This window comes from Mirounga leonina, unplaced genomic scaffold (assembly GCF_011800145.1).
Source record: "Mirounga leonina isolate KUSES-001 unplaced genomic scaffold, KU_Mleo_1.0 Mir_125, whole genome shotgun sequence".
NCBI lineage: Eukaryota > Metazoa > Chordata > Mammalia > Carnivora > Phocidae > Mirounga > Mirounga leonina.
Genome location: NW_023270305.1, coordinates 26,660,145 through 26,683,324, shown reverse-complemented (window position 1 = coordinate 26,683,324; position 23,180 = coordinate 26,660,145). Strand labels below are relative to the sequence as shown.

The 23,180-nt window shown below is 55.0% G+C and overlaps 1 protein-coding gene across 2 annotated transcripts; it reads right to left on the bottom strand.

Moving 5' to 3' along the window:
- Window positions 1-4,421: 4,421 nt before the first annotated feature.
- Window positions 4,422-14,701, bottom strand: PKDCC (protein kinase domain containing, cytoplasmic). 2 transcript variants are annotated; one of them, XM_035000986.1, is made up of 7 exons: window positions 13,905-14,701; window positions 9,392-9,514; window positions 8,511-8,782; window positions 7,761-7,840; window positions 7,411-7,518; window positions 5,625-5,798; window positions 4,422-5,399 (listed from the first exon to the last, which is right to left on the bottom strand). In XM_035000986.1, exons 1-7 carry the CDS (start codon window positions 14,541-14,543, stop codon window positions 5,314-5,316), a joined length of 1,482 nt encoding a protein of 493 aa, XP_034856877.1. In that variant the 5' UTR covers window positions 14,544-14,701; the 3' UTR covers window positions 4,422-5,313. The 2 variants fall into 2 exon arrangements, with proteins under 2 accessions (XP_034856877.1, XP_034856878.1); XM_035000987.1 differs by lacking the exon at window positions 9,392-9,514.
- Window positions 14,702-23,180: the final 8,479 nt, after the last annotated feature.

The window sequence follows — 23,180 nt, the reverse complement described above, 5'->3', positions numbered from 1 at the left end:
CCTATTCCTGTTGGGACCCTGATTCACAGATGGGGGACATCTTATCACTATACCTCAGGAGAGCACCCTGGAGCGGGGAGGAGGCCAGCAGAGGGTAGGTGAGTGATGGAGGGTGGGGGGCCAGGTAGGATGGGGCAGGAGGACAAGGGATTACAGTCCTAAAAAAGGAGGCTGAGATGGGCCTTGTTTTAATTTGTGGAATGGGGTGAGACAATGAACTCCCTGGACATGGTCACTGGGGATCCTCTAGAACTTGAGAAGTAATTTTAAGAAATAATGTGGTCAATCTTCTTCCCACATTTGGGACTTATATAGCACTTTCTCCACCTGATGGTGTAGCGTTGGCCTGGATTCACAAAGAAGTTACCGGGGGAGGGGCGCCTGGGTGGCTCAGTCGTTAAGTGTCTGCCTTCGGCTCAGGTCATGATATCGGGGTCCTGGGATCGAGCCCCACATTGGGCTCCCTGCTCAGCGGGAAGCCTGCTTCTCCCTCTCCCACTCCCCCTGCTTGTGTTCCCTCTCTCCCTATGTCTCTGTCTGTCGAATAAATAAATAAAACCTAAAAAAAAAAAAAAAAACTTATGGGGGAAATAAAAGTCCTGCATGATAGACCTCAAAGGCGTCCTGAAAAAAGGTCAAGCTCTTTGGGGGACATCCTCACCCTTATGGGATGAGCCAGAGAGGCAGACCTGGTCTCCTTAAATTGCCTTTTGGGTTTTCTATCAAAGGCAGGTGGGGGTCTGGGAATTCTTTCTAAGGGGCGTGCAGGTCTGAGACATCACTGATCTGGGTGCCGGGGGACGCTGTGCTCCCATGTGAGACAGTGGGGAGAGGTGAAGAAACACAGGCTTTCGGAGGCTAACATCCTGGCTCTTCACCTTCTGGGCCATCCACCGTTTCAGAGCCGCCGTGGGGATTAAATGAGAAAGTAAGGGCACATAAAGGCAGCCCGGCCCTCTTCCTAGCCGACTGAGTAGTTGCATGCTCCGAGTCTACCAAGCCTTTGGCTGGCTCTGTCCCTGGGAGTAGGGGGTGACCGAGCTTTACATGCTTTGGGCTCCAGAAGCCAGAGAGTGAAAGCAAGAAGCCGTTGTCATGGATGGCGGGCGGGTGGGCACATTATCCTGAGGCCTCCTAATCCCATTTTCTGCTTTCATGTTAATCCTCTTCCTCCTGTCTGCCACACACTCAACTCGCAGGGCACTGACCCGGAGAGCCCCGCTCCACCTCCTCCCCGCGATGGCAGTGCTCCCCCGTTGGGGGCGCTGGAGGTGGGGCGTGGGGACAGTCTGGCTGTGCCTCGGTTCTCCCCAGCCCACCTGGGTAGTCTTCCAGGCCAGGTCCCAGGTGAACCCTGAGGGCTCAGCTCACTCATAGCAACGACACATCAACCAGTATTTCCTAAACACGTACTGTTTGCTGACACTGGCTAAGACCCTTACTTACATAATTTCATTTGGTCCCTGTAACACTGCTGTGAAGCAGATATTATTTATCTGAAATTTGCAGACGAGGAGACGGAGGCTCAGGGAGTTGTCACAGCCCAGATGACACAGAGAGCAAAACGCAGGATGGGCCAAAATTCCTCCAGAGTCTCTTGGGGGACCAGTGGCAATGTGAGCCCTCTCATGTTGCTTCCTACTTCCCCAGCGCTGGAAAGGACCCACCTCTGGCTTCCCTCCTCTGGGACTGTCACCCAAGGCTTCAGTTAGGTGAATGTATTTCTCCCATGCATGAGGCCCCTGGTATCATTCCACTCCACTAGGCAGCGGAGCGGAAAGAACATAGACTTTGGGGAAAGCGGGTGTGGTTCTGGCTTCCGCAGGAAGGGGACAAGATGTACCCAGGAACTGAACGTTTTCCAGGGAGACAGGTGGCTACATGGTGAACTGCCATCTGGGGGGAGGGGTGATTTTGCCTCAGGCTTTTTACTCACTGTCCCTTTCCTTTCAGGGCACTCTGTCACCTCTCTGTTCCTAGCTGCGAATGCCCTTTATTCTGCAGGGCTGAACCTGGCCATTTTTCCTCCCAGGTATCTAGGTTCTGAGGCAAGGCTCGCTCGCTGAGGAAGAAGCAATCTACTATCGCCTCAGCTGCCTGTACCTGAGTCTTTCTAAAAAAGTTTAAGGTGCTCTGGACCTCCATTTAATTTATTTTTTTATTTAGATTTTATTTATTTATTTTATTTATTTATTTAATTTATTTATATATTAAAGGTTTTATTTGTTCATTCGAGACACAGATACAGAGAGAGAGAGAGAGCATGAGCAGGGGGAGGGGCAGAGGGAGAGGGAGAAGCAGGCTCCCCACCGAGCAAGGTGCCAGACGCGGGGCTCGATCCCAGGACCCTGGGATCATGACCTGAGCCAAAGGCAGACGCTTAACTATCTGAGCCACCCAGGCGCCCCTAGATTTTATTTATTTATTTGAGAGCAAGAAAGCATGGGCGGGGGGCGGTGCAGAGGGAGAGGGAGAAGCAGGCTCCCTGCTGAGCAGGGAGACCAATGTGGGGCTCAATCCTAGGACACTAGGATCATGACCTGAGCCAAAGGCAGACACTTAACTGACTGAGCCACCCAGGTGCCCCTGGACCTCCATTTTAGTTTGTCATCCACTCCAAGTAAGCAAGGGCTCCCTACGTCTCACTTAGATTGCTGCGATTCTCCCCTCTGGGACAGGTCTGGAAGTTATGGTGGGATTTGAATGCTTACTGAATCCCTTAGCAGCTGTCATCTAGACTTCAGTTTTCAGGTCCATAAAATTGGAATGATAATTGTACCTTGCTGAGGCCAGCGCCTGCCCCTCTCCTCGGGCCACTTCTAGAAACTTCTAGAGCCTAGAAGGCAGTTCTGGGTTCATCTTCAGCATTCTCTTTCCTCACTGAGCCACACACTTCCTGGGCCCTATGGGCCTGTCTGCTGAGTGTAATCAGGGTCTTTGTTTCCCTCTGGGCTACATAGACCTTGCAGACTTCGCTGCCCCAGTCCCACGACACCTCCTTGGTCTCAGCATAGTGATGTGGATCCTCCTGTCCTCAAATCCCATGTGCTGGTCTGCGCTGGAGAATAACAGAGGGCAGGGGAAATCTAACACTGGACGGCATGGGGCAGGCTACACGTGTTGTAGTGCATGAATTCAGCTGAGGAAAGGGGTCTGGAGATCTCAAGAAAGCAGAGGTCCTCCGTGGAAGGGTGGGACCTGAGGGGGGTGAGCACGGCTGGGATCTGACTTGGTTGAGCCATGGTATGAGTTGCTGTGGTGGCTCTGACCTTCCCACAATCACCAAATCCAGGAAGCCAAAGGCGAGATGTGGCACGTGTGGGCCAGGCATGGTGGTAGGGAGGTGCAACCTTGAGCGTCTGAGCAGCATCCATGATTAGGATTCCAGAACTAAGATTGCCTCCTCAATCCCTTAGAACCACAGGGACATCTTGGGCATGAGAACTTACAACAACCACGTCTGTTGAGGAGAAATCGGGTTCTGAGTTAAAGTTTGGTTATACTTTTTAAAGCCCTTAAAGGTTTGTGTGCTTTGAAAATATTCTAGAAGCAGAATGAGTGTACAGGAGAGAAGATGCAGGTTTTCAAGTTAGAAGATGTGTATCAGATATGTTGGGCTCCTTCTGGCCTCAGTGTGATTGATTGTGAACCCTTAGGTCCTCACTTTCCCCTCTGGGTTTCCACACACTTGGGCCTTCCCTTGCTAGACCCTCCCTCCTTTTTCTTTTTTTTTTAAAGATTTTATTTATTTATTTGACAGAGAGAGACACAGCGAGAGAGGGAACACAAGCAGGGGGAGTGGGAGAGGGAGAAGCAGGCTCCATGCAGAGCAGGGAGCCCGATGCGGGACTCGATCCCAGGACCCTGGGATCATGACCTGAGCCGAAGGCAGTCGCTTAACCGACTGAGCCACCCAGGCGCCCTAGACCCTCCCTCCTAAAGCCCAGGTAGAGGGAGCTGGTCTTTCTCTAGACCTTCCTTTCTCCCCTCTTTCCATATATTTTATGCTCAGAGAAAAGCTCAGGAAAACAAATTGCCCATTAGCTTGTGGTGGGCCGTGGTGATGATGACCAGGCCCAACCCCGAACGGGACAAAGCTGACCTGACTACAGGTTGCTCAGAGCCCTGCAACCTGACTGTGGCTGACATCCCACCCTTAGGACACCAGTCCTTTAGGTAAAAGCTCTGTATATAAAGAACTGGTGTGTGTGAAAGCGTGAACGTCCCTAGGGGAGGAAGTCCCTCCTGTCTTTTGTCCGGACACGGATGTGGAGGGCCATGGAGGGAGGTGGGCGCCGTGGGAGCAGGGCCTGCAAACACATTTTGCCAACTTCAGTGTTTGCCACAGAGATTTCACTCCTCCAAAGGTCATCCCCCATGACCTCTCCTGCCCCCACTTCCCCAAACAAACACCAAAGACATTAAATGAGGACAAGTCAGCCCAAGAAACTGTGGCTTTGGGAAGAGTCCTTGCCGTGAAACGTCATTTATTAATTGATTGACCTTTTTTTTTTTTTTTACAAAAATAAACATTCTAATGAACAAGAAGTACAAAAGCTTCTGGATATACAAACTCCAGGAGGGGGGAGAGGCTGGTTTTGGCTGCTTTGCGGCTTTCACTGAAAGCAAATGAGGCAGAAAGGCCCCGGCCCCACCCCCACCCCAGGTCCTGGCTCAAACTGCAACCTGCTCCTTGACCCCATGTCTTGGCTCATACCTTGTGGGCTCCTCTGTCCCTGCCTCTGCGCTGGCCTGTGGGTGCCCCCGGTTGGGTGGCCAGAGGTGGCCTCCCCGGGTACAGAATCCCCCACATCCCAGAGCATTCCCGTCAAGTCTTCTGTCCGGAGCTGAGCTGAGAGAACACTCCGTGACTGATTGTCCCCACGCAGCCCCCACCAGATGGTGACATGCAGCAGCAGCAGCAGGGGCTCTGGCTACATTCTTACACCACGGACACAGTGATGGGGCTGCCCACAGAACTGTCCCAGCGAGGGCCAGAGCCCCCCCAGGGGATACCAGCCTGAGCCTTGCTGGCTGCCCAGAGGCTTGGGAAGGCAGTCCGCCCCCCTGCCCCGCTCCCGTGATTCCTGGCCCCGGGGCCAGCAGTCCCATACCTAGACCGGTAAACTCACATTTTAACATTTGGCATTATTGCACGTTGTCCTGGTCACCTCACCGTCTGGGATGTCAGCCTCGTCTGCAGGGGTTTCCAGGTGACATGCAGTGTTGCTAGTGCAAGTCCGTCCCTCCCTCCCTCCACTGGCGAGCCCAGCTGGCGGGGCTGGTCCGCTGTCAGCTGAGCCCCCCGAGAGGTCAGCCCAAGGCCCTCACATATGTCGTCTTGTTGGGATCAGGGACCACGTGGCTCCATCCTGTCTTGAAAAATACCAGCTGCCGACCTGGAGGCAGAGGTGAGAGATAACGGGACTGTCTCTCTCCCTGGAGGCGGGGCCACTCTCCCCGATGGGACTGCCTAGAGGACGCGTAGACTTGTCTCTCCTCATCTCGGCCTTCTTGTCTTTTCATCAAAGCTGGCTTCTGACGGGGGACCACTACCTGTCAGGCTCTTCCAGGGAATGCCAGTCACCTCCCTCAGGACGTCCTTTCCCTTCCCACTGGCTCACCTGTCCAGGTGGTCTGGTTGGTGACCACAAAGGCCTGGCACTGGGCATGGCTCTCGCAGACGTCCACGGCCTCAGCCAGGTTGAACACCGAGAGGAGGCAGCTCCCGTGGTGGTAGGAGGGCCAGCAGCGGTAGTCTTCCTGGGGGATGGCGCTGTCTGGGAGGCGCTGGTACTCTGTGGGGTTGGGGATGGAGCTCGAATGAGAGCTCTGTGTTTCCAGGCAGGAGGGCTGGGGCCGCTTCCTGGAAAGGGCTAAGACTCATTTCCTAACTGAAAGCTGAAAGCTAGCCCAGTCACCCTCACATGGGGATGAAGGCAGCTACTGCTGTGGAACTGGGCTGAGCACCCAGTAAAGGCAAAGCTCAGGTTCGGTTTTTGGGAGACCCACAGCTCCCAAATCTGAGGGTGCACAGTGGGTTCGGACAGCACCTGACAGCGGGTGCATCGTGGGATAAATGCACACGCAGAGCTTGAGGTCGGGACATTTTGGACATTTAAAGCCGGGCTTCTCAAACTTCAGTGTGCCTGTGAATCTCCAGGGACTCTTGCTAAAATGCAGATCCCGATTTAGGGGGTCAGGGGTGGGGTTTGGGGGTGGGCATTTCTAACCAGCTTCTGGTGCTGCTGGTCTGCAGACCACACTTTGAGTAGCAAGAGTTTAGAGCACCCCTGGGTTCTGCTTCCTTTGGGCCTTAGGGAGAGAGATGAGGCAAGCTCCTCAGGGAGGGAGCAGTTGGGGATTTCTGAAGTTATGAGGAATGCAAATGAATGTGAAACACAAAAATGACCATTGGGGAATCCACAGCTCTGGTGTCTGGGGGAGGAAGCTGGAGGAAAAATCTTCCCATTATACAGAAAGAGCCCCCAGAGGCTCTGCGAGCTCCTCAATCAGGAAGCTGCTCGTTCACCTGAGTCCTTCCTGCTGCCTGGGGAGCCCCAGCTCGGGACTGATAATGCAGAAGCCCTGGGCCTCTGGCCACCCCGCCCTCCTGCCTCCTTCTTCTACCAGGGACTAGACCAAAGTCCAGGGCTGGCTGTGATTTATGGCCCCATAAACGGCGTCCTCAGGGACAGAGCCAGCCATTGTTCACCTCGTTAAACTTTATTTACAGGGCTAACGAGGGCTCCCCCACCCCTAAGACTGGCCAGAGCTCCTTGAATACAGAGGCTGCCCACTCCTGGCCCCCCTGCCAGCCATGATAAACCCCAGGGCCTCAGCAGAACGACGACGGCTGGGGGCTGCAATTCTCCCCGTGCTCCTGGGCTTCTTGGCTGGTTTCGGCGTGGAATCGCAGCCTCCTCCAGCCTCCCTCCTAGCCCCAGAAGGGCAGAGGAAGGAAAGAGGAGCCAACATATATTCTGTAATACAACTGTGTAACAGGAAGCAAGTTAATTGCTTGCACACACTTCGCCTAGCATTGAATCCCCATAAGCATTTTGTGAGGCAGGAAATATTAAACCCAGTTCACAGGAGAGAAAAATGAGGCTCAAGGTGTAGGGAAGCTGCTCAAAGTCACACAGTCAATACAGAGTGGGGTCTGGAGCTACCCAGAGAAGGGGTGTCGATGCCTGCCCCCCCCCCCGCCCCCTGCCCCGAGGTCAAGGCAGAATTATAGTCGTTCTGGCTCAGCCAGAGAGAAGACCTCCAAGTAGAGGCTAAACAGTCAGTGGTCTCTTCAAGTGTGCCTTAGGAGGATGAGCCGCTTAGCGCGATTAAGGGGACCACTCACCCTCCCCCCTGCTCCCGAGCCCCTGGAGCCCCTGGAGCCCTGCGGGAGCCACTCACCGGCTCTGCTGCCTGCTGAGCTGTTCTGCAGATACTGCCCGCTCCGGAACAGGTGCAGCACTCTCTCCAGCCGGGCCAGAGTCTCGTCTACTCCCCAGCTGAGCTCTCCTGCGGAGTGCAGTGTGGCTAGGAGAGGGTGCCCGCGCTCCTACCCCTCCCCGCGGTCTGCAACCTGCTGCCTTTCCCTCTCTTCCCCTGGAACCTGGGCCCGGGTGACCAGTGGACTGGGAAGGGGGTTTGCCATGGAATGCCACTTTGGGAAACGCAATACTGTGCTGTCCTGGGGCATTTTCGACACCATGCCTGCTGGGGGACGGTGACGGGAAGCAGACGGCGCCTGGAGAGCTCACCCGTGGCGTTGACAATGCTGTCCAGCAGAGGCCGCAGTGCGGGTGGGGCACTGTGGGGCAGGAGGTATGTGAAGAAAAACCTGGGGCAGAGAGAAACCAGGGGCTCAGTGGTCCGGCCTTGGGGACACATCCTTCCTCTGCCCCAACTTGGGACAGAACCTTAATCTGGCCAGGGAGCCTGATCCCTCAGGCCTACTACCCAGGCATAACCCCAGAGCGAATGAAGGAGTCCACTCAGGACTCAGGGTAGGGATCAGGACACATGCTAAGGCCACACCTTAACTTTATACCACGCTGCAATCTGAGGTCTCTTTTCCCCATCCGTCCCCAGGACTCCCCCACCACCCAGTGCTACCTTATCCCCTGAGCTGATCACTGTGACAGCAGCCCCATAGCTGAGGCCCAGTGAGGAGCTTCCAAGACTGAAGGACCAGGGGACGAAGGGGTAGTGCCAGTCCCACCAGCCCTAGGCTCTGAATCGGACACTATTTTAAGAAGCCTCCAGCTGCCACCCCCCACCCCAGATTCTCCTTGGAGATGACTATTTTTAGCCTCATCGCCGGGAGCCTGAATGTTCCCTTCTTGAGTGGGTAGAAGACCTTCCCCACCCCTGCTCCTCCATTGATCAAGGCGGAGTCTCCCCACCCTGGCTGGCCTCCTGGACCCCATGTGGGCTCTCCCCTTGCCATGCCCTCCCTGGCTCACTCTTCCTCCCCGGCCTTCCTGGGGGGGTGGGGGGTTGGAGGTCACCTGTAGGCATTGTAGAGGTTGCGCTTCTCATTCATGCCCTCACACCAGCCCTGGGCCGAGCAGGGCAGGCTGAAGTTCCTGGCCGGAAACTCCAGGATGCAGTCAGCACTGCTTGCACATGGCGTCTCCTCCACGCGTGCGTCGTCCAGATCTGTCACCTTCAGCTCTCCATCCACCAGCACGAACTGTCGGGGGCGGAAGTCCAGCAGAGTGACCGAGCCCAGTGGGGAGTGGGCCAGGTGGTGAAGGAGCCGGCCCAGGCTCAGGCAGATCTGAGGGGCAGACACAAGGCTGCTCATAGGCTTCTCTCCTGGGAGGGGGCCTGGGAGACTCCAGGGCTCACCCCTTTGGGGCGGGGGGGGGGTTGGCTTTTCTCTTAAAGGCTCCAGTGCTTACTAAGGGCTGAGGGCCAGGGGCCTTACAGAGCAAGCCAGTGATTTTCTAGTAACCCTGGGCTGACCTGACCCTGAAAGTAACATGGAGTCGGTGGGAAACAGGCCGCATGGAAGTCTGCAGATACCGGCTCTCCTCCTTGAAGTTGCATCTTGAGTGTGGTTTTAGTCCAGTGCGTGGAAATGGAGGGTCAAGATGACTTTAAGGTCTTTTCTAGTCCTAGGACACTGGCCCTCTGGCAGCCAGGCTACACGGGCGTGCATGCATGTGTGTGTGTGTGTGTGTGTGTGTAAGGAGCACAAAAACGTCAGGATCTTCTACGTCTTGCTTCTTTTTTTAACCCCTTGGCTGACAGCTGAGTCAGTTTTGCTCCATCTTTCCCTCCTTTTTCTGACTGAGAAGGAGTCCAAGCTGCTCTGGAGGGCTGGCCTTCTAAGGGAAAACCATCCCAGCAAGGAGCCCAGAGCCCAGCCCTCTGCCCTGCTCACTCGGAAGCGGTCCTCCCAGGAAGTCTGCAGGAGCTGGATCATCTCCACAGGGGCACCCAGCTCTGTGATGGTGGTCAGGGTGTCCGGGATGTCCTCGCTGTCCTGGTAGCAGTAGCCATAGAGCTGGGGGAGGCCCAGGGCAGGTCATTAGGTCACAGGGTCGGAGTGGGGACAGAGAAGGGCTGGGCTGTCAGAGGCCCCCCTCCCTCTGCACTACGCACCTCCCACCCTGATCCCTAGGCTGTTGCTTCAGCTCAGGCCAGAAGAGAACAGCAGCATGGCCCAGGGAAGCCTGCCCTCTGTCCCTGCAGCCAGAGCTCCTGCTAGCGACTTCAGCCTCCTACCTCCTGCTGCTCAGGTAAATGGGCAGGTCTGGACACCACGTGTCAGCCATGTGCCAGGCACTGTGCTAAGTGTTCTACATGCATAACTTGATTCTTATAATCTCCAATTTACAGGTGAGGAAACTAACTCAGAGAAGTTAAGTTACTTGTGTAACATCACACAGCTAATGCAGGAGCTAGCATTCATATTTATGTCACTTGGATTCCACAGCCTGGTTCTTTCTACGAATACCATTTGTTAATCAACAAGCCAGCAAATGGGTATTCTACCTCCTCTCCTGCTCCAGTCCTCTATTCCTTTTTTTTTTTTTTAAAGATTTTATTTATTTATTTGTCAGAGAGACAGAGAGAGAGAGAGAGCGAGCACAAGCAGGGGGAGCGGCAGGCAGAGGGAGAAGCAGGCTCCCCGATGAGCAAGGACCCTGATGCAGGGCTCGATCCCAGGACCCTGGGATCAGGATCTGAACCGAAGGCAAACGATTAACCGACTGAGCCACTCAGGTGTCCCGGGCTTCTATTCCTTATCATTTCTACTTTCTGGCAACTTCATTTTTTCTCAGCTCTGGTCTTGTGGGCGGAAAAACAAGCTCCCTCGGACTGGTAACAAGCATTTATAAGAACAAAGCATCCAAGGGGCACAGCCTTGGGTGTTCTTTGCATATGTTGGTGGTGGGGGTGGTCACACCCACCAATGGGATTAGTAGTAAGGGATGGTTTCTGCGGAAGATCAGTTCTTTGGGGGCATGCTCACAAGGGCCTGCCCACTCCACAGGACCTGAGGATGGGCTCGGCACAGCTCATCTAGTCAGGGACTTCTGGGAAGCACAGCCTGACTTTGTCATTAACACCTAAACCAGCATCCAGAGAGAGAGCCCTGCTTCCTCCAGCCTCCCCCACCACACTGCCCATCAGCCAGGGATCAGATGAGGCTCAAAACAACCAGCACCCTGTGGGGTAGAAACACAAAGGCTGAGCTGTCCAGACCACAATAGGGAGAGGGGAGAGCTGCACAATGTGGGGGCTGGTGGGAGGGTGGGGTTGCAGAGCAGGGGGGAGCCAAGCCCACAGGTTAGATGTCCCTGCATACTGTCACCCTTCTTACCATCATTCACACCCCTCCCAGATCCACTCCAGCCTCACGTGCCCTCTTCCGTCCCAGGAGTGCCCTTTCAGCTCCCCCTTCCTGGAGCCAGCTGCCCCAAGCCTGCCAGCATGAGAGAAGGCACGGCTCAGGGCCGCCATTAGATCAGCAGGGCTGCAAACCAGGGATCAGGGGACAGTCCCAGGCACCCTCTTCTTCCCTCTCTCTCTCTCTGCTCCCCCACCTCGCATTAGCCCAGGGAGGCCCCAGGCCCCGGTGGGGGGGGGTGGGGGGTGGGGGGGAAGGTAAGGGGAGCAGCCCTGGGGCCTGGTTCTCATTTTCTTGCCCAGAGTCTGAGCCTTTGTGGGAAACTTCTGAAGGTTATTAAACACCCGGAGGTCGTTAAATGCGCTGTTAACGAGGTATTAATCAACACCCCTCAGGAAAAAATAAAAAGACACCATTAACCCCCCCAGGAAGCGTGAGGCTGAGCATTTCAGTCGCATCTTTTGTTCGTTTGGGAGAAGAAATATACTCTAGCAGGGCCAGAATCTGGGCCCAAGCAGGCTGGGGCCCCATCTGAGGCCTGAGATCCTGGAACTGTGGAGGTTGGGGGGAGGGAAGACCCTTTTGCCCTTTGACCCTGGGCTATAGAGGCATCTATCACGTGAGAAGTGTGTGTGTGTGTGTGTGTGTGTGTGTGTGTGTAGGGGGTGACAGAAGAAAGATAGAGAGATCTCGCCCAGGCAGGTCCCCAGAGACCAGAGAAAGTGCTGGGAGGTGCATGGTGGGACATGCTACCTGGGGCTTTTCTAGTAGAATCCACAGAACCAACTTGGGGGCTACCAGAGATGGGGATGGGGCCTCCGGGTGGCCTGGGGGAGCCGGAACTCTAAGAAACATTCTTTGGCTCCTCCCTGGTTCAGCAGTCAAATGGTTTTGAAATTTTAAATGAGTAAGAGGTATTGAAACATTGCACACCCTCACTGCAGCCTCCTGAGCACCCCCCTGTACCCCACAGCGGGCTTCCGTGGCAGCAGAGGTGGCCCTGAGGAAGAGGCCAGAGGGACTCTGGCTGGCGGTCACCCCAAAACAGTTCCTAAACTCAAACTCAGGGACCCTTTCTTCCTCGCTCATGGTAGCTTTTTACCTTTCCCCAGATGGAAAGGGACCCTCCCCACCTTCTAACACTTGGTGCCCTAGGGCAACTACCCCCAGTCTCTGACCCTGTAAAAGTCACACAGCCGACCTCAGACAGACCCAGTCTTGGGTGAAAACTATTCAGCTGTAATATATATGTACTACCTATGTAATATAGATGTATTTTGGGGGGTGCTTTCAGAATCGGGCAGAGGCCTGACATTAAAGCGGAGGACCATTCTGTGAGATGCGTGGGGGCAGTTAGCTAGATGCTGGTCAGGAAGCTTGGGTAGGGTGAGTGAGGGAGGGAGAAATTCCTTAAGAGACAGGAGAGCACATCAAAACCTCAAACCTGTCCTAAGGGAGGTGTGTGTGGGGGGGCCTCTTGAATCAATTAACTAACACTTAATGTCCTGCTTCTCCACTGCCTCAGAATCTGGCTGACACCCCAGGGTTGCCAAAAAGTTCCCAAGAGCCCCTGGAAGCGAAGAGAACAAGATCCTCCCAGTTAGAATGGCCACGTAACCAGTCGCTCACTCCCTGAAGCTCCAGGCCCAGTGTCAGCTGGGCATCCAGGCATGGCTGGTCACAACCGTTGGCTCTGCCCGACCTCCTGCCACCAGTTCAGGGCGTAGGACCTGGTCACAAGTGTCTGACCAGAGTCGGGGGAGCCTGGGGAGACCTGGAGCCAGCAGGAATATAAATAGCTCTCTCGCCTCTCTCTTGTTCCACAGTACCCACCCAGGCCTGGGGTCTATCTCAGTCCTTACAAGAGGACGGAGGGACTCCTAGATTTCTCTTCAGTTCTGCTGGGTGCAGAAAGGTTAATTTGAGGGGGCTCGGAGGTGCAAGGTGTGGGCGAGGTTCCTCTGCTGGGGAGTCTGCACACACCCTCTGTTCAGCGGGCCAAGACCAGTCAGGGATTCCCCTCTCAGGCTGCTCAGACATGTGCAAGGGAAGAGTTTGTCTAATCCTAGGGCCGACTCAAGGACAGAGAGCTGGGGGAGAGGAGGAAGTGGGTGTGTTAGGGCAGTGCTGGGGCTGTGAGTGGCCCACTCTCTTAGTCTAGCCCGGAGGGGACAAGGTGGGGTCTCATCTCTCCCCTCTGCTCCTCAGTGAACAGGAGAGACAGAGTCCCATTTAGTAGGAACCTGGGCATCTGGCCTTTTCAGTCTTCCAGCCACTGGCCACATCTGCTCTGATAATGTGACCCTGAGACCCTCAGGCCCGTAGCCTGTCCCCTGAGCACTGAGCTAAGATCCTAAGGCTTCCTTCATAATCCAAGGGCTGTCTTTAAGGCCTGGAGAATGGCGGGGTCACTTCTGGGAAGGGCTGTGCATTTTCTGGCCTACTACCCAATTCCCTCCAGTCCTTCCAGTGGCTTCTGGGTGGGGTAGGGGGTGGGGATATTCTCTGGGAATCAAGCCCAATACAGGGTCTCTTTCTAGCCCTTCCCAACCCCGTTGTTGTCCCATCCCATCTTCAAAGCCTGACAAGCCACTGGACGTTGAGAGGAGTGGGGTTCAGATTCCATCAAGAAAAGGGGCCCTATCACTGCAGTTGGAATCCTGACTCAGGGATGACCTCTGTGTCTTGGCTTGGGGTTATTTCCCTGGTGCTCAACACCCTAGCTCCAGCCAGAAGCAGGGTCCTAAGTCCTAACAGACTCGCACTCCTACCTCGAGTTTTGGGACCCTCGGTCCTGGTCTCTGTCTTCAAAGGATATGGGGTGGAAGCTGAGAGACGCAGGAGTCCCTCCGTAAAGAGACGCCCACTCAGGAGTGAGGGGCAGGGTAGTGTAGTGGGCAGCGGCCGCGGTCGGGGTTCTGCCCCTACTTAACCTGGGCACAGTCTTTATCTCTATGGCCGAGGGTTCTCTTCCAGTCAGAGTGACCGGACCTGGGCACGTCCAGCCAGCACCCTCACCCTCTCACCCCCACCGTCGTACCTGCAACACGTTGGGGTGCCGCAGCCGCTCCAGCAGCACCATCTCCTTGAGCAGCTTGTGGGCCGCCAGCCGGTAGCAGCCCCTCCGAGCCCCGAACTCGCGCACGCAGCTGCCCAGATCGTGGCCGCTGAAGTCCACCGCCTTGAGCGCCACCGCGGCGCCGCCCGGCAGGCGGACCCGGTACACGGCCTTGGTGTAGCCCGAGCCCACGTACTGTGCGCCGGACACGTTGCGGAGCGCGGCGCAGCCCAGGCGCGGGCCCGAGCCGGGGGAGCCCGGGCCGGGAGCCGGGGGCCAGCTCGGGGCGCCGTCGGGCAGGGGCCGGGCCCGCGGGGGCCGGGGACGCTGCAGGCCCGGCCCGCCCGGAGCCAGGTCCATCAGGCGCCGCCGCTCCGGCCGGCCGGCCCCGGGCCCGGGGCCCCCGCGGGAATAGCGCTGCACCTCCTCGTAGCGCGCTCGGATCTGCCGGGCCAGTTCCCCGCGGCCGCCGCGACGGCCCGGGCCCGGGGCTGGCGAGGGCCCGGGGGACTGGCCTGGCCGCGGAGGCTCCGACCCCGGTGCGAAGAGCACGTTGAGGACGGAGCCCAGCAGGAAGGAGGCGCAGAAACCCGCGGCTACCGCCGCCCGCCGGCGCCGCATCGCTCCCCTCCCCCCAGCCGGCCGGCCCCGCGCGGCTCCCTCGCCCCGGAGGCTCAGGCTCCGAGGCGGCTCCGCTCTGCGCCCCTCCGGCCCCCTGCCCAGTCCGAGCGCATGGCCCCGGCGGCCCCGACCCCGGCCCCTCGCGGGCCGCACATCGGCCTGACACTTGCCTCCCTCCCGCCCTGCCCCCGCCGCTTATAAGGCCCGGAGCCGCCCCCGCCCCCGCCCCCTCCGCCTCCGCCTCCCAGCTCCCGGCCCGAGCCCGTCCTCGGCGCCGCCCCCTCCGGCCGCCCGGCCCGGCCTTCCCCGCTGACTGACAGCGGGACCTCCTCCCGCGGCCGTCCGGGCCTGGGAAGCGGCGCGGAGGCGGCTCCGGCCCTGCCCAGCCCGCGGGCCCCCGAGCTCGGGCCGCGAAAGGGGGAAGGGGCGGCGGCGACCCCGCGACGCGCGGGAGCTCCGGGCCCGGCGCGAGGGCGGATAACGGGGCCGGGGCTGCCGGATAACGGGACCGGGAGGCGGATAACGGAGCCGGCCGGGCGGGGTGGGGGAGAAGATAGAGGGGTGAGGCCGGCGGGTAACGGGCTCCGGAGGGGACGAGCAGCTGGCTCTGGGGTGCTGGGGGTCCGTGTGCTCTCAGAGCTCTCTCCCGGAACCCAGGGCCTCCCTCCGGGGTGGGGGCTGGGGATAGAGGCTCCTCGCCCAGTCCCGGATCCCGGGGCGAAGGGGTGGGGGTGGTGTGGGGAGGTGGCCGTGGAGAGGCTGGCACCTGCGAGCCTGCGTGGGTCGGGAATTCTGGGATCAGAGGAATAATCGAAGATGCCCTCTTCAACCTCCGCCACCAAGTCTTTCTGGCTTCTCATTTTCCTTGACCCTGAAGCCCCAGATCGAACTCCTCTCCCCGGGATCCCCGCAGTCAGCAGCGGATCGCGAACCATATGCATGCTAGTAGTTTGTGCAAAGGGTGCATTTGTACCCACGGACGTGCGTGGTCCAGGCTGTCTGTGGAGTGTGTGCACTGGTGTGTCTGAAGGGGCCACTGTGTCGGAGGAAGGGAGTGTGTACCCTGTGTGTAAGCTGGTGCTGACTCCGCCAGAACTTCTGGTCCCTCCTCCTCCCTCCCTGATTGCATCATTAGTGCTAATTGAGGGGCTTTCACACGCCAGTGCATTAGCTGTTTGGAGTGAGCTTCCCCCCTCCTGGGAGAGATAAGCTGCTGCCCCTCCCCATCCCAGCCCTCCACTTCCCCACAGCCCTGGAACTGTCCACCCAGAACCTCTCACCTTCCTGGGCACCTTCCTGCCTCCCTCTGGTTCTGGACTGGTTAATCTCTTTCCTCCCCGCAGTGTCAGAGATTGGCTGGAGAGGAGTCAGGGGGGTGTCGGAAGGACACCTCTCTGAGGGGGTGTCAGGGAGGGGAGATTTTCCTCCAGGGGGCTGAAGAGGTCTGGCATTCCTACAGAATGCAGAGTCACTGTGATGAGAGAGCGGACGGGAATCTCTCTCCCAGTTCTTTTGGACATGGAAGGGCAGAGGGGAGGACTGAGTCTTGGATCTCCAGCCTGGGATTCCACTGAGGTAGGGGCATCCATCCCTGACTCTCGGGGTGCCCTAAGGCTGGAGCGTTGGGGCCCAGTCCAACTTAGCAGGCATGGGAAAGGCAGAGTGAGAAAAGCCACGGTTCTTCTGAGAACCTTGAGTTTGGTGGGTTCGGTCTGGCCCTGTTTAGCTGCTCTGCCCGGTGCTGGCCCACTGCTGCTGGGTGTGGGGGCAATGTTCTGAGCAGATGCCCTCCCCAGCCCTCACACCAGATGTCTTTGTTCTAATTAACTGTGCTGGGAAAACCAACCTGGGTTTGTAAACAGAGCTACTGGCTAAAGTCAACAGCAGCAAACAGCAAACATTCTCCTCACACAGCCTCAGTCCAACCCAGCCCCTGGGGAAGAAGGGAGGCTTGCAGATCCTGAGGCCCCCTGGCCCACTGCTGAGTCAGGGAAAGCCTATCTGCCTCCGTGACCCCAATATGGCTGCTCTCTTTCCAGTTCCAGGGGCTCCTCTCCTGGTGAGGACTGGGGATTCTGGGAGGAACAGAGATGCCAACCAAGTTAGGCTCTGCCCCTCTTCCAGCAATCTCCTCGAATCTCCCCAGCCAAACCTCTGCATCCAGGAGGAAGCCATGGAGTGGGGGATGGGGGGTGGGGGTGGGGTGGATATTCCTTAAAGAGCTTTCTTTGGGGCCTGCTCTGCTCTAGGGTCTCGGAGAAGCCCCTGAGGTAGGACTTGGCACTGCGAGTCTCCAACTTAGAGCTGGTGAATATAAGGCGAACATTGTTAAGTTTGTTACACATCAAGTAGGTATTATAATAACATGTTCTGAAATTAGATAATTATTCCTATGATATCTTTGCCAAGGCTCGGTGTTTCTATTATGGTCTGAAAGTTCAGTGCACACAGGGGCCTGAGGAACAGGCACAAATGTACATACAAGGCACACGTGGAAGCCCACCGAGCGGTAGCTTCCCACACAGGAACGAAGACATTTCAGCGCTCTCCTCACACCCACTCTGTCTCCCCCGCCAGTCTCAGACACACAGACACACACAATCTTTGATGGAAATAGGTTTCTGGCCTCTGAAAAAAAGGGATTGCGCTTTTGGAGATTAGAGTTTCTGAATTGGCAGTTCTTGAGTTCTTAACCAAATTCTGCTTGTTTGCTTTTTTTTTTTTTTTGCCACCCAGGGAGAAGAATCATCATTTCAAAAGAATTGAAAAAGACAGACTACTGCTTCAAGCTCGGGATCCGTAGTCTGCCCACTGGCCCTGTCCTGGAGACCCGGCAGGGCCAGCCTCCTGCTCAGGCCAGTGTCCAGCTTTGAGCACTGAATGCCATCTTCACAAGAGAGTCTTCCTCCAGCTGTCACTCAGGGCCACAGCCGCCCGCAGACCAGAGTCTCTGCTAGTGTGAAGGCTCAGTGCTGCAGCCATACCGCATCTTCCTGTTTCTCCCCCTGCCTGCCACACCCCTACCCACCCCAAAGGCTAACTTGGATAGCTCTCCTTGGGAAGGAGGCAGAGGGTTCAGACTCCAAAATGCTAGATTTCTCTGGAAATGTCTTAGACACCTCTTGTCTGCATGTTGTGTTAGGTGGTCCTGGGCTGCCTCTTAGCAGCTCTCTTAGTCGTCTCCCTTTAACCTCCAGCCCAGCTCCCTTTAACCTCCCTTTAACACCTCTTTTGGAGTATTATGCTCCTGCTTGAAAACTTGGAGGGTAAACTGAACTGGGCCGTTGGGCCTCCATGAGCTGCCCCAGCCCTGCCCCCAGCCCTGTTGGCCCCTGCATGGAGCCAGACTTCCCCAGCCCTGTGCCTGCCCTGTGTCCTGACTTGCAGCCATCATCTGTGTTTTCCCAGGTTGCCCTCCCAGCTCCTCCTTCCTGAAATGCTCTCTTCTAGCCTCTCCGTGTAGTCTTTGCTAGCTGGTTCTTCTAGGTCTTCCGGAAAGTAGCGAGTTACACATAATGCTTCTCGGGTGCCTGGGTCCCTGGGATCTTGAAGGTATATTCTCAGAGTTCTGTGGATTTATTTCCTTTAAAAGGAAATGTACAAAATACATTTCTCTGGTCTTGGAAACTTTGATGTAGAGTTGAGAGCTTGGGACTTGGAGTCAGAGAAATCGGGGTTCAAATCTCATTAGCTGAGTTACCTTGGGCAAGGTAGGTAACCTCTCTGTGTCGAGTTTTCTCACGAAGAAAATGGGAGAAAATAGTCACTACCACGTGAAGTTGTTGAGTGATGATATGCAAAGACATGTAAAGTGCCTGGCACAGGGCAAGCCCTCAGTATGTGTGATTTATTGCTAGTATTCACGGTCAAACAAATAAACATCTGTGACCACATTGCTTGGTTGGCTGTAACTCTGCCCAGAGGCAGAAATGACTTTACTTCCATCCTGGTTTCCACTGGTGAAATCCCTCAGCCTCCTGGGCTTTCACTGTGCCTGGAATTTTCACTTTTTTCCAAATCAGCAAACCAGTGGTCAGTTGATCAGAAGAGGCCTCCTTTGCCTCCCCCACCCCACAGTGAGCTGTGGAGAGAAGACCACGAATCAGGGCCTGATGCCAAAGTGACTGAGAGCAGGATAGGCCTTCCTGGGGCAAGAAGCTGGGGGAGGGGATGGATTCAGAAGAGGAGGGGGGAGGGAAAGGGGTGGAGTCAGGCAGCCTGCTCTCCCACCCCCACTTCCCTCAGGTAGGAAGTGAAGCTGACTTTGCAAAATATAAAAAACAGATGATGAAGGTCAGGTTTCCTACACAGTGGAGAGCGGGAGCCCCAAGGCAGAGTCCCCTAAGAAATGATTTGAGACAGAGATGGGGGCAAAGGGAGAAAGAGAAGAGACAAGATAAGACAACACGATGCAGAGACAGGGAGGCAGAGACAAAAGCCCTGAATCCTGAGAAAGATAGTCAGACAAAGAGACAGAAAGCTGTGACTCAGGAGAGATCTGTCTACTCCTCTGGAAAAGAGCTTAGTTCCTCTGTGTGGGTCCCAAGATGTGAACGTGAGCCATTACGACTCCATGACCCTGTCAGAGGGTGAGGCCCTTCAGGACCCTAGCAACCGAAAGGCTTTGTAGCCTCTCAGAGCTCCCACTGCCCAGGCTGGTCTCTCTGGGTCTGGGCCTCTGGGTCTGGGGTCCCAAGTGTCCCTCTAGTCTCCCTCCCTGGGCAGGGTTCTTTTCTTTTTCCGTCCTTTCTCCAGCCCAGAGAGATGCTCTGCAGCTTCTCTTTCTCTCCCTTTCCTGGTTGGCTGAGATGTGTGTCCTCCTCTTACACTGCTTCCTTTGATTGGGGGAGCCGGAGGGTAGGGGTGGGGGAACGACAGAGAAGGCTGAGAGGTACCTGTTTAGAGCCATTACCTGGGGGTAGGAGCAAGGGGGCTGCCTTGGTGTTGGACCCAGCCCAGAACTGAGATTCTGTTAGAGCTGAACTCCAGGTGCTCTGTTCCTGGGGCAGATGAAGAGGCTAATAGATGAATGGAGAGTTGACCATTGGATCACTACTGGATGATGGATGGACTTTGGTGGCAGGGGGTGGTGAAGGGAGACCTTTGCCTTTGTCCAGAGGCCTTTGCATCAGAGAGGGATGGGAATGGAGCATAGGGGCTGGGTGATTGGATCTGACACATTATACCTTCTTTAACCAGGCCAAATATACCCTGAGGGTGCATGGGGCAACTTTCCTTCTAGGCCCTTGTCAAATAGAACCAGTTCTTTTCAAGCAACCTCAGGGCTGTGGTTTGGAAAGTGGAGAGAAAAGGGGACGAAAAGGGAGGCTGTTGAGTTTGTGTGTCTGGTTCTGGACCTCTAGAAGGCTGACAGTCTTCTCCCTCTTCCCTGGCTGCCCCCAGGAGGCTGGCCTGGACCAAGGCCTGGGAGGAAGACAGGAGGAAGACCTGGGCCCTGCATGTGCCCTCAGGAGCTTATGGTGTAATTGAGAAGATTCCCTCCAAACCATCAGGGACTCATAGCAAGGAGGGTCTGGGATGGGCCGGCAGGAAAGAACTGACCCCTACCTGGAACCCGGATGGAGAACTATCTTGAACTGAAAGCCTGCTGTGTGCCGGGAATGGTCTAGCCTCTTGGCCCACACTGTGAGGTCCGTATCGCCACACCTGTTTTATACAGGAGGGGATTGGGGCTCATGAGATTAAGGAATTTGTCGAATGTCACACACATCTTTAAGGGGCAGAGCAGACCACCATGAAATGAGCAAGCAGCGACTCGGGCCCTGATTTAGGTTTTCTCTCTGCTCTTGGTTGGTTTGGGAAAAGAAAATTCCAGTTGGCATGGAGATGGAGAGAGGCAAATAAATGCCACCAGTGGGAACCGAGATGGAAGGGTATTAAGGTTATCTTTGCCTCCAGGCAACAGAGTTTGGTCATAAAGTTTTATTATTTTATTGTTCATATTAATACTAATGATACAGCACGCTTACTAAATGCCTTTCATCGTGGTTTGATCCACTTAATGCCTCTAGGAAATAAATACTATCATTATCTCCAATTTTCAAGATGAGAAGATTGACGTACTGATGGGGTAGGTAACCGGTGGCAGAGCTGGGATCTGGACACAGCTGTCTGATGTGCGTGCAGAACTCGTGCCTTCTAGGTTCGGTCCTGTTGCCTGTAGTTTTGTTCATGGGCTGGGCCAGGCTGGGCTGATTTCAGCTGTAAAAATGCCAAGGTCAGTCTTTCCAAGCCTGGCATTGCTATCTGGCGGGAAAGACGGCTGTCTGATGATCTTTGAGCCTTTAAAGGACAGAGGTAGGCTCTGCTGGGGCAGGGGGCAGTGAGGAGAGAAGGAGGGAGACGCAGAAAGAGGTACGTGGAAGAGTCCTCACCACTCACCCATAGGGAAACCCACAGACTCAGGAGTAGAGACGAAACCCCTCTGATGTGTTTTTCAGAGACCCCAGCAGACCCTGTGAATTATTCCATCACGAGTGATGTTTTACGAAGGGTTAACGAGACTCTGGAAGTTAAAATAATTATTTGAGAAATCTCAAAAAGCACACACACACACACAAAAAGGAAGTAAAAATTATACAAAATCCCTCCATTAAAGGAGATTATATATCATAAGATGTGAAAGCCACCTTGCCTGCCCCTCCAACCCCACTTGCAGGGGTAGCTGCTATGAAGGATGGAGTAAAAACTCCCTAAGATGCCCCATGCACTCATCATCTCCCCCAGACCCATGAGCTTCCCCTGGTGACTGTCTCATTTTTCTACCAGCAGGTTCCAAGATGCCTCGCAGTCTCTGCTGCTTCTAAACTCAGATTCAAGTCCTGGGCTTTAAAAAAAGCCATGTCTCTTGGATTTGCTCCTTTATTTCCTCACTGCCATCCTACCCAGTTCAGGCTCTTCCTCTCACATCTGGTCTGTTGATCGGGTCCCCTCGAAGTTCCCCTCCCACCTCGAAGCATGTATGGGCACCAGATTCATCTGCCAAGAACACTGCTTCCAACACATCATTTTCCTGTTCTAAAATCTTTGATGACTCCCCGTCATTTGGAGGGTAATTCAGCTTGGCATTTAAAGTCAGTTGCGACCGACTTTTTCTATTCTTGTATCCACAAATACTTCCTGACTCCATGCTGCAGCCTGGCTGGTCGCTTCACCACTCTTAGAGAACATTCTGCTGCTCCTGCCTGACAACACACTTTCCTCACCTATCCAAAGCTTGCCCATCCTTCAGGGCCCATCTCAAGGCTTTCTTTGTTTCTGCAAGCCTTCCCTGATTGTTTTAATTCACATTTATTGCTCCTTCCCCCAAATGCCTGAATACAAGGAAGCTATACCTTGTGGTTCAGAGTACCCTGGTTGGAAGAGACCTTGGGTATGACCATAGAATAGTAGGTTCCTAGCCTGGAGCCAGAAGATCTCCTAGAGTCTGTAAGTGTACTGGGGAGTGGGGAGCTATTGTCAATATTTCAGAAAGCCTATAGGGAATTATACATATTTCATGATAAGTTTTCCCAAAGGAAACATTGAATTTCTTTGCTTGTGGCCAGAACTATATCATGCATTGCGTTTCTTGTCCTTCTGGATGACATTGGTTGTTTATTAAGAAAAATGGGGGGAAATTATGTTAATGTATCCTGGGAGGTAGACTCTAAAAAATCTGGAGTTTGTGGGGGCAGCAAGATAGGTAAAAAGGACCCTTGATAGTGAGAAGGTTGAAGTCATTGATGCTGCCCAGGCTCCTGGCCAAAGGAGGACCTCTCCCTGACATTCAAATAGCCAACCACTGCCCCACTCTGGTGATGGATGAGCTCGCTTTCTTACGGGGGGCCAAGACATTATTTGATTGTAGTAAATCTAAACCATCTTCCTCAGGACAGCCCTTCGAGTCTTTGAAGATAACTTAAAACCTCCATTGGCCTCTGGTTTCCTGTAGGCCAAAGACAAACTTTCTTCTGTGTTGTCTGAGGCCCCCCATACTAGAGCCTTATCCACTCCCACTACCCCCTTCACTGTGCCCTACCTCCTTATCTCTGCTCAGGACACACTTACCCTCCCTTGCTTCTCGTTTGCACCTTGCTCTCTCCTTTCACTTACTGTTCCCTCTGCTTGGAACACTCTTGTCTGCCCTCTTTACCTACTGACTCCACTCCTCGTTAGAGCTCAGCTCCTAAGACACCTCCCCAAGGAAGTCTTTCCTGAGCACCCCCAGTATGGGTGCTTGCAGTCCTTTGTACCTATCCATTGCAATACTCATTATGGTTGGCATTTCTCTCATTTGTGTCATTTGGTTGAAGTCTGTCGACTCTGGGCTATATAGTCCATGAAAGCGGGGCCTTGTTTGATTTCTGTTCCCAGTATATCCCCGTCAACTAGCACGGTGCCAAGGCCTATAGGCAATTCATTAAATATTGACTAATAGTGTTATTTTCTATTTCATGAGTCTGTGAGAAACAGGAAATGTGTACAAAAGCACCGCTTAAGCTATAATCAGGGCCTATAATAATATAATAATAATGAGTGATTACTATTACTGTTTCTTCAGTTACATTTTGATCTCCTCGATGGGTGCAGATGTATACTCCCCAACCCCCCGCCCCGTGCCTTCCTTCCCCTGGG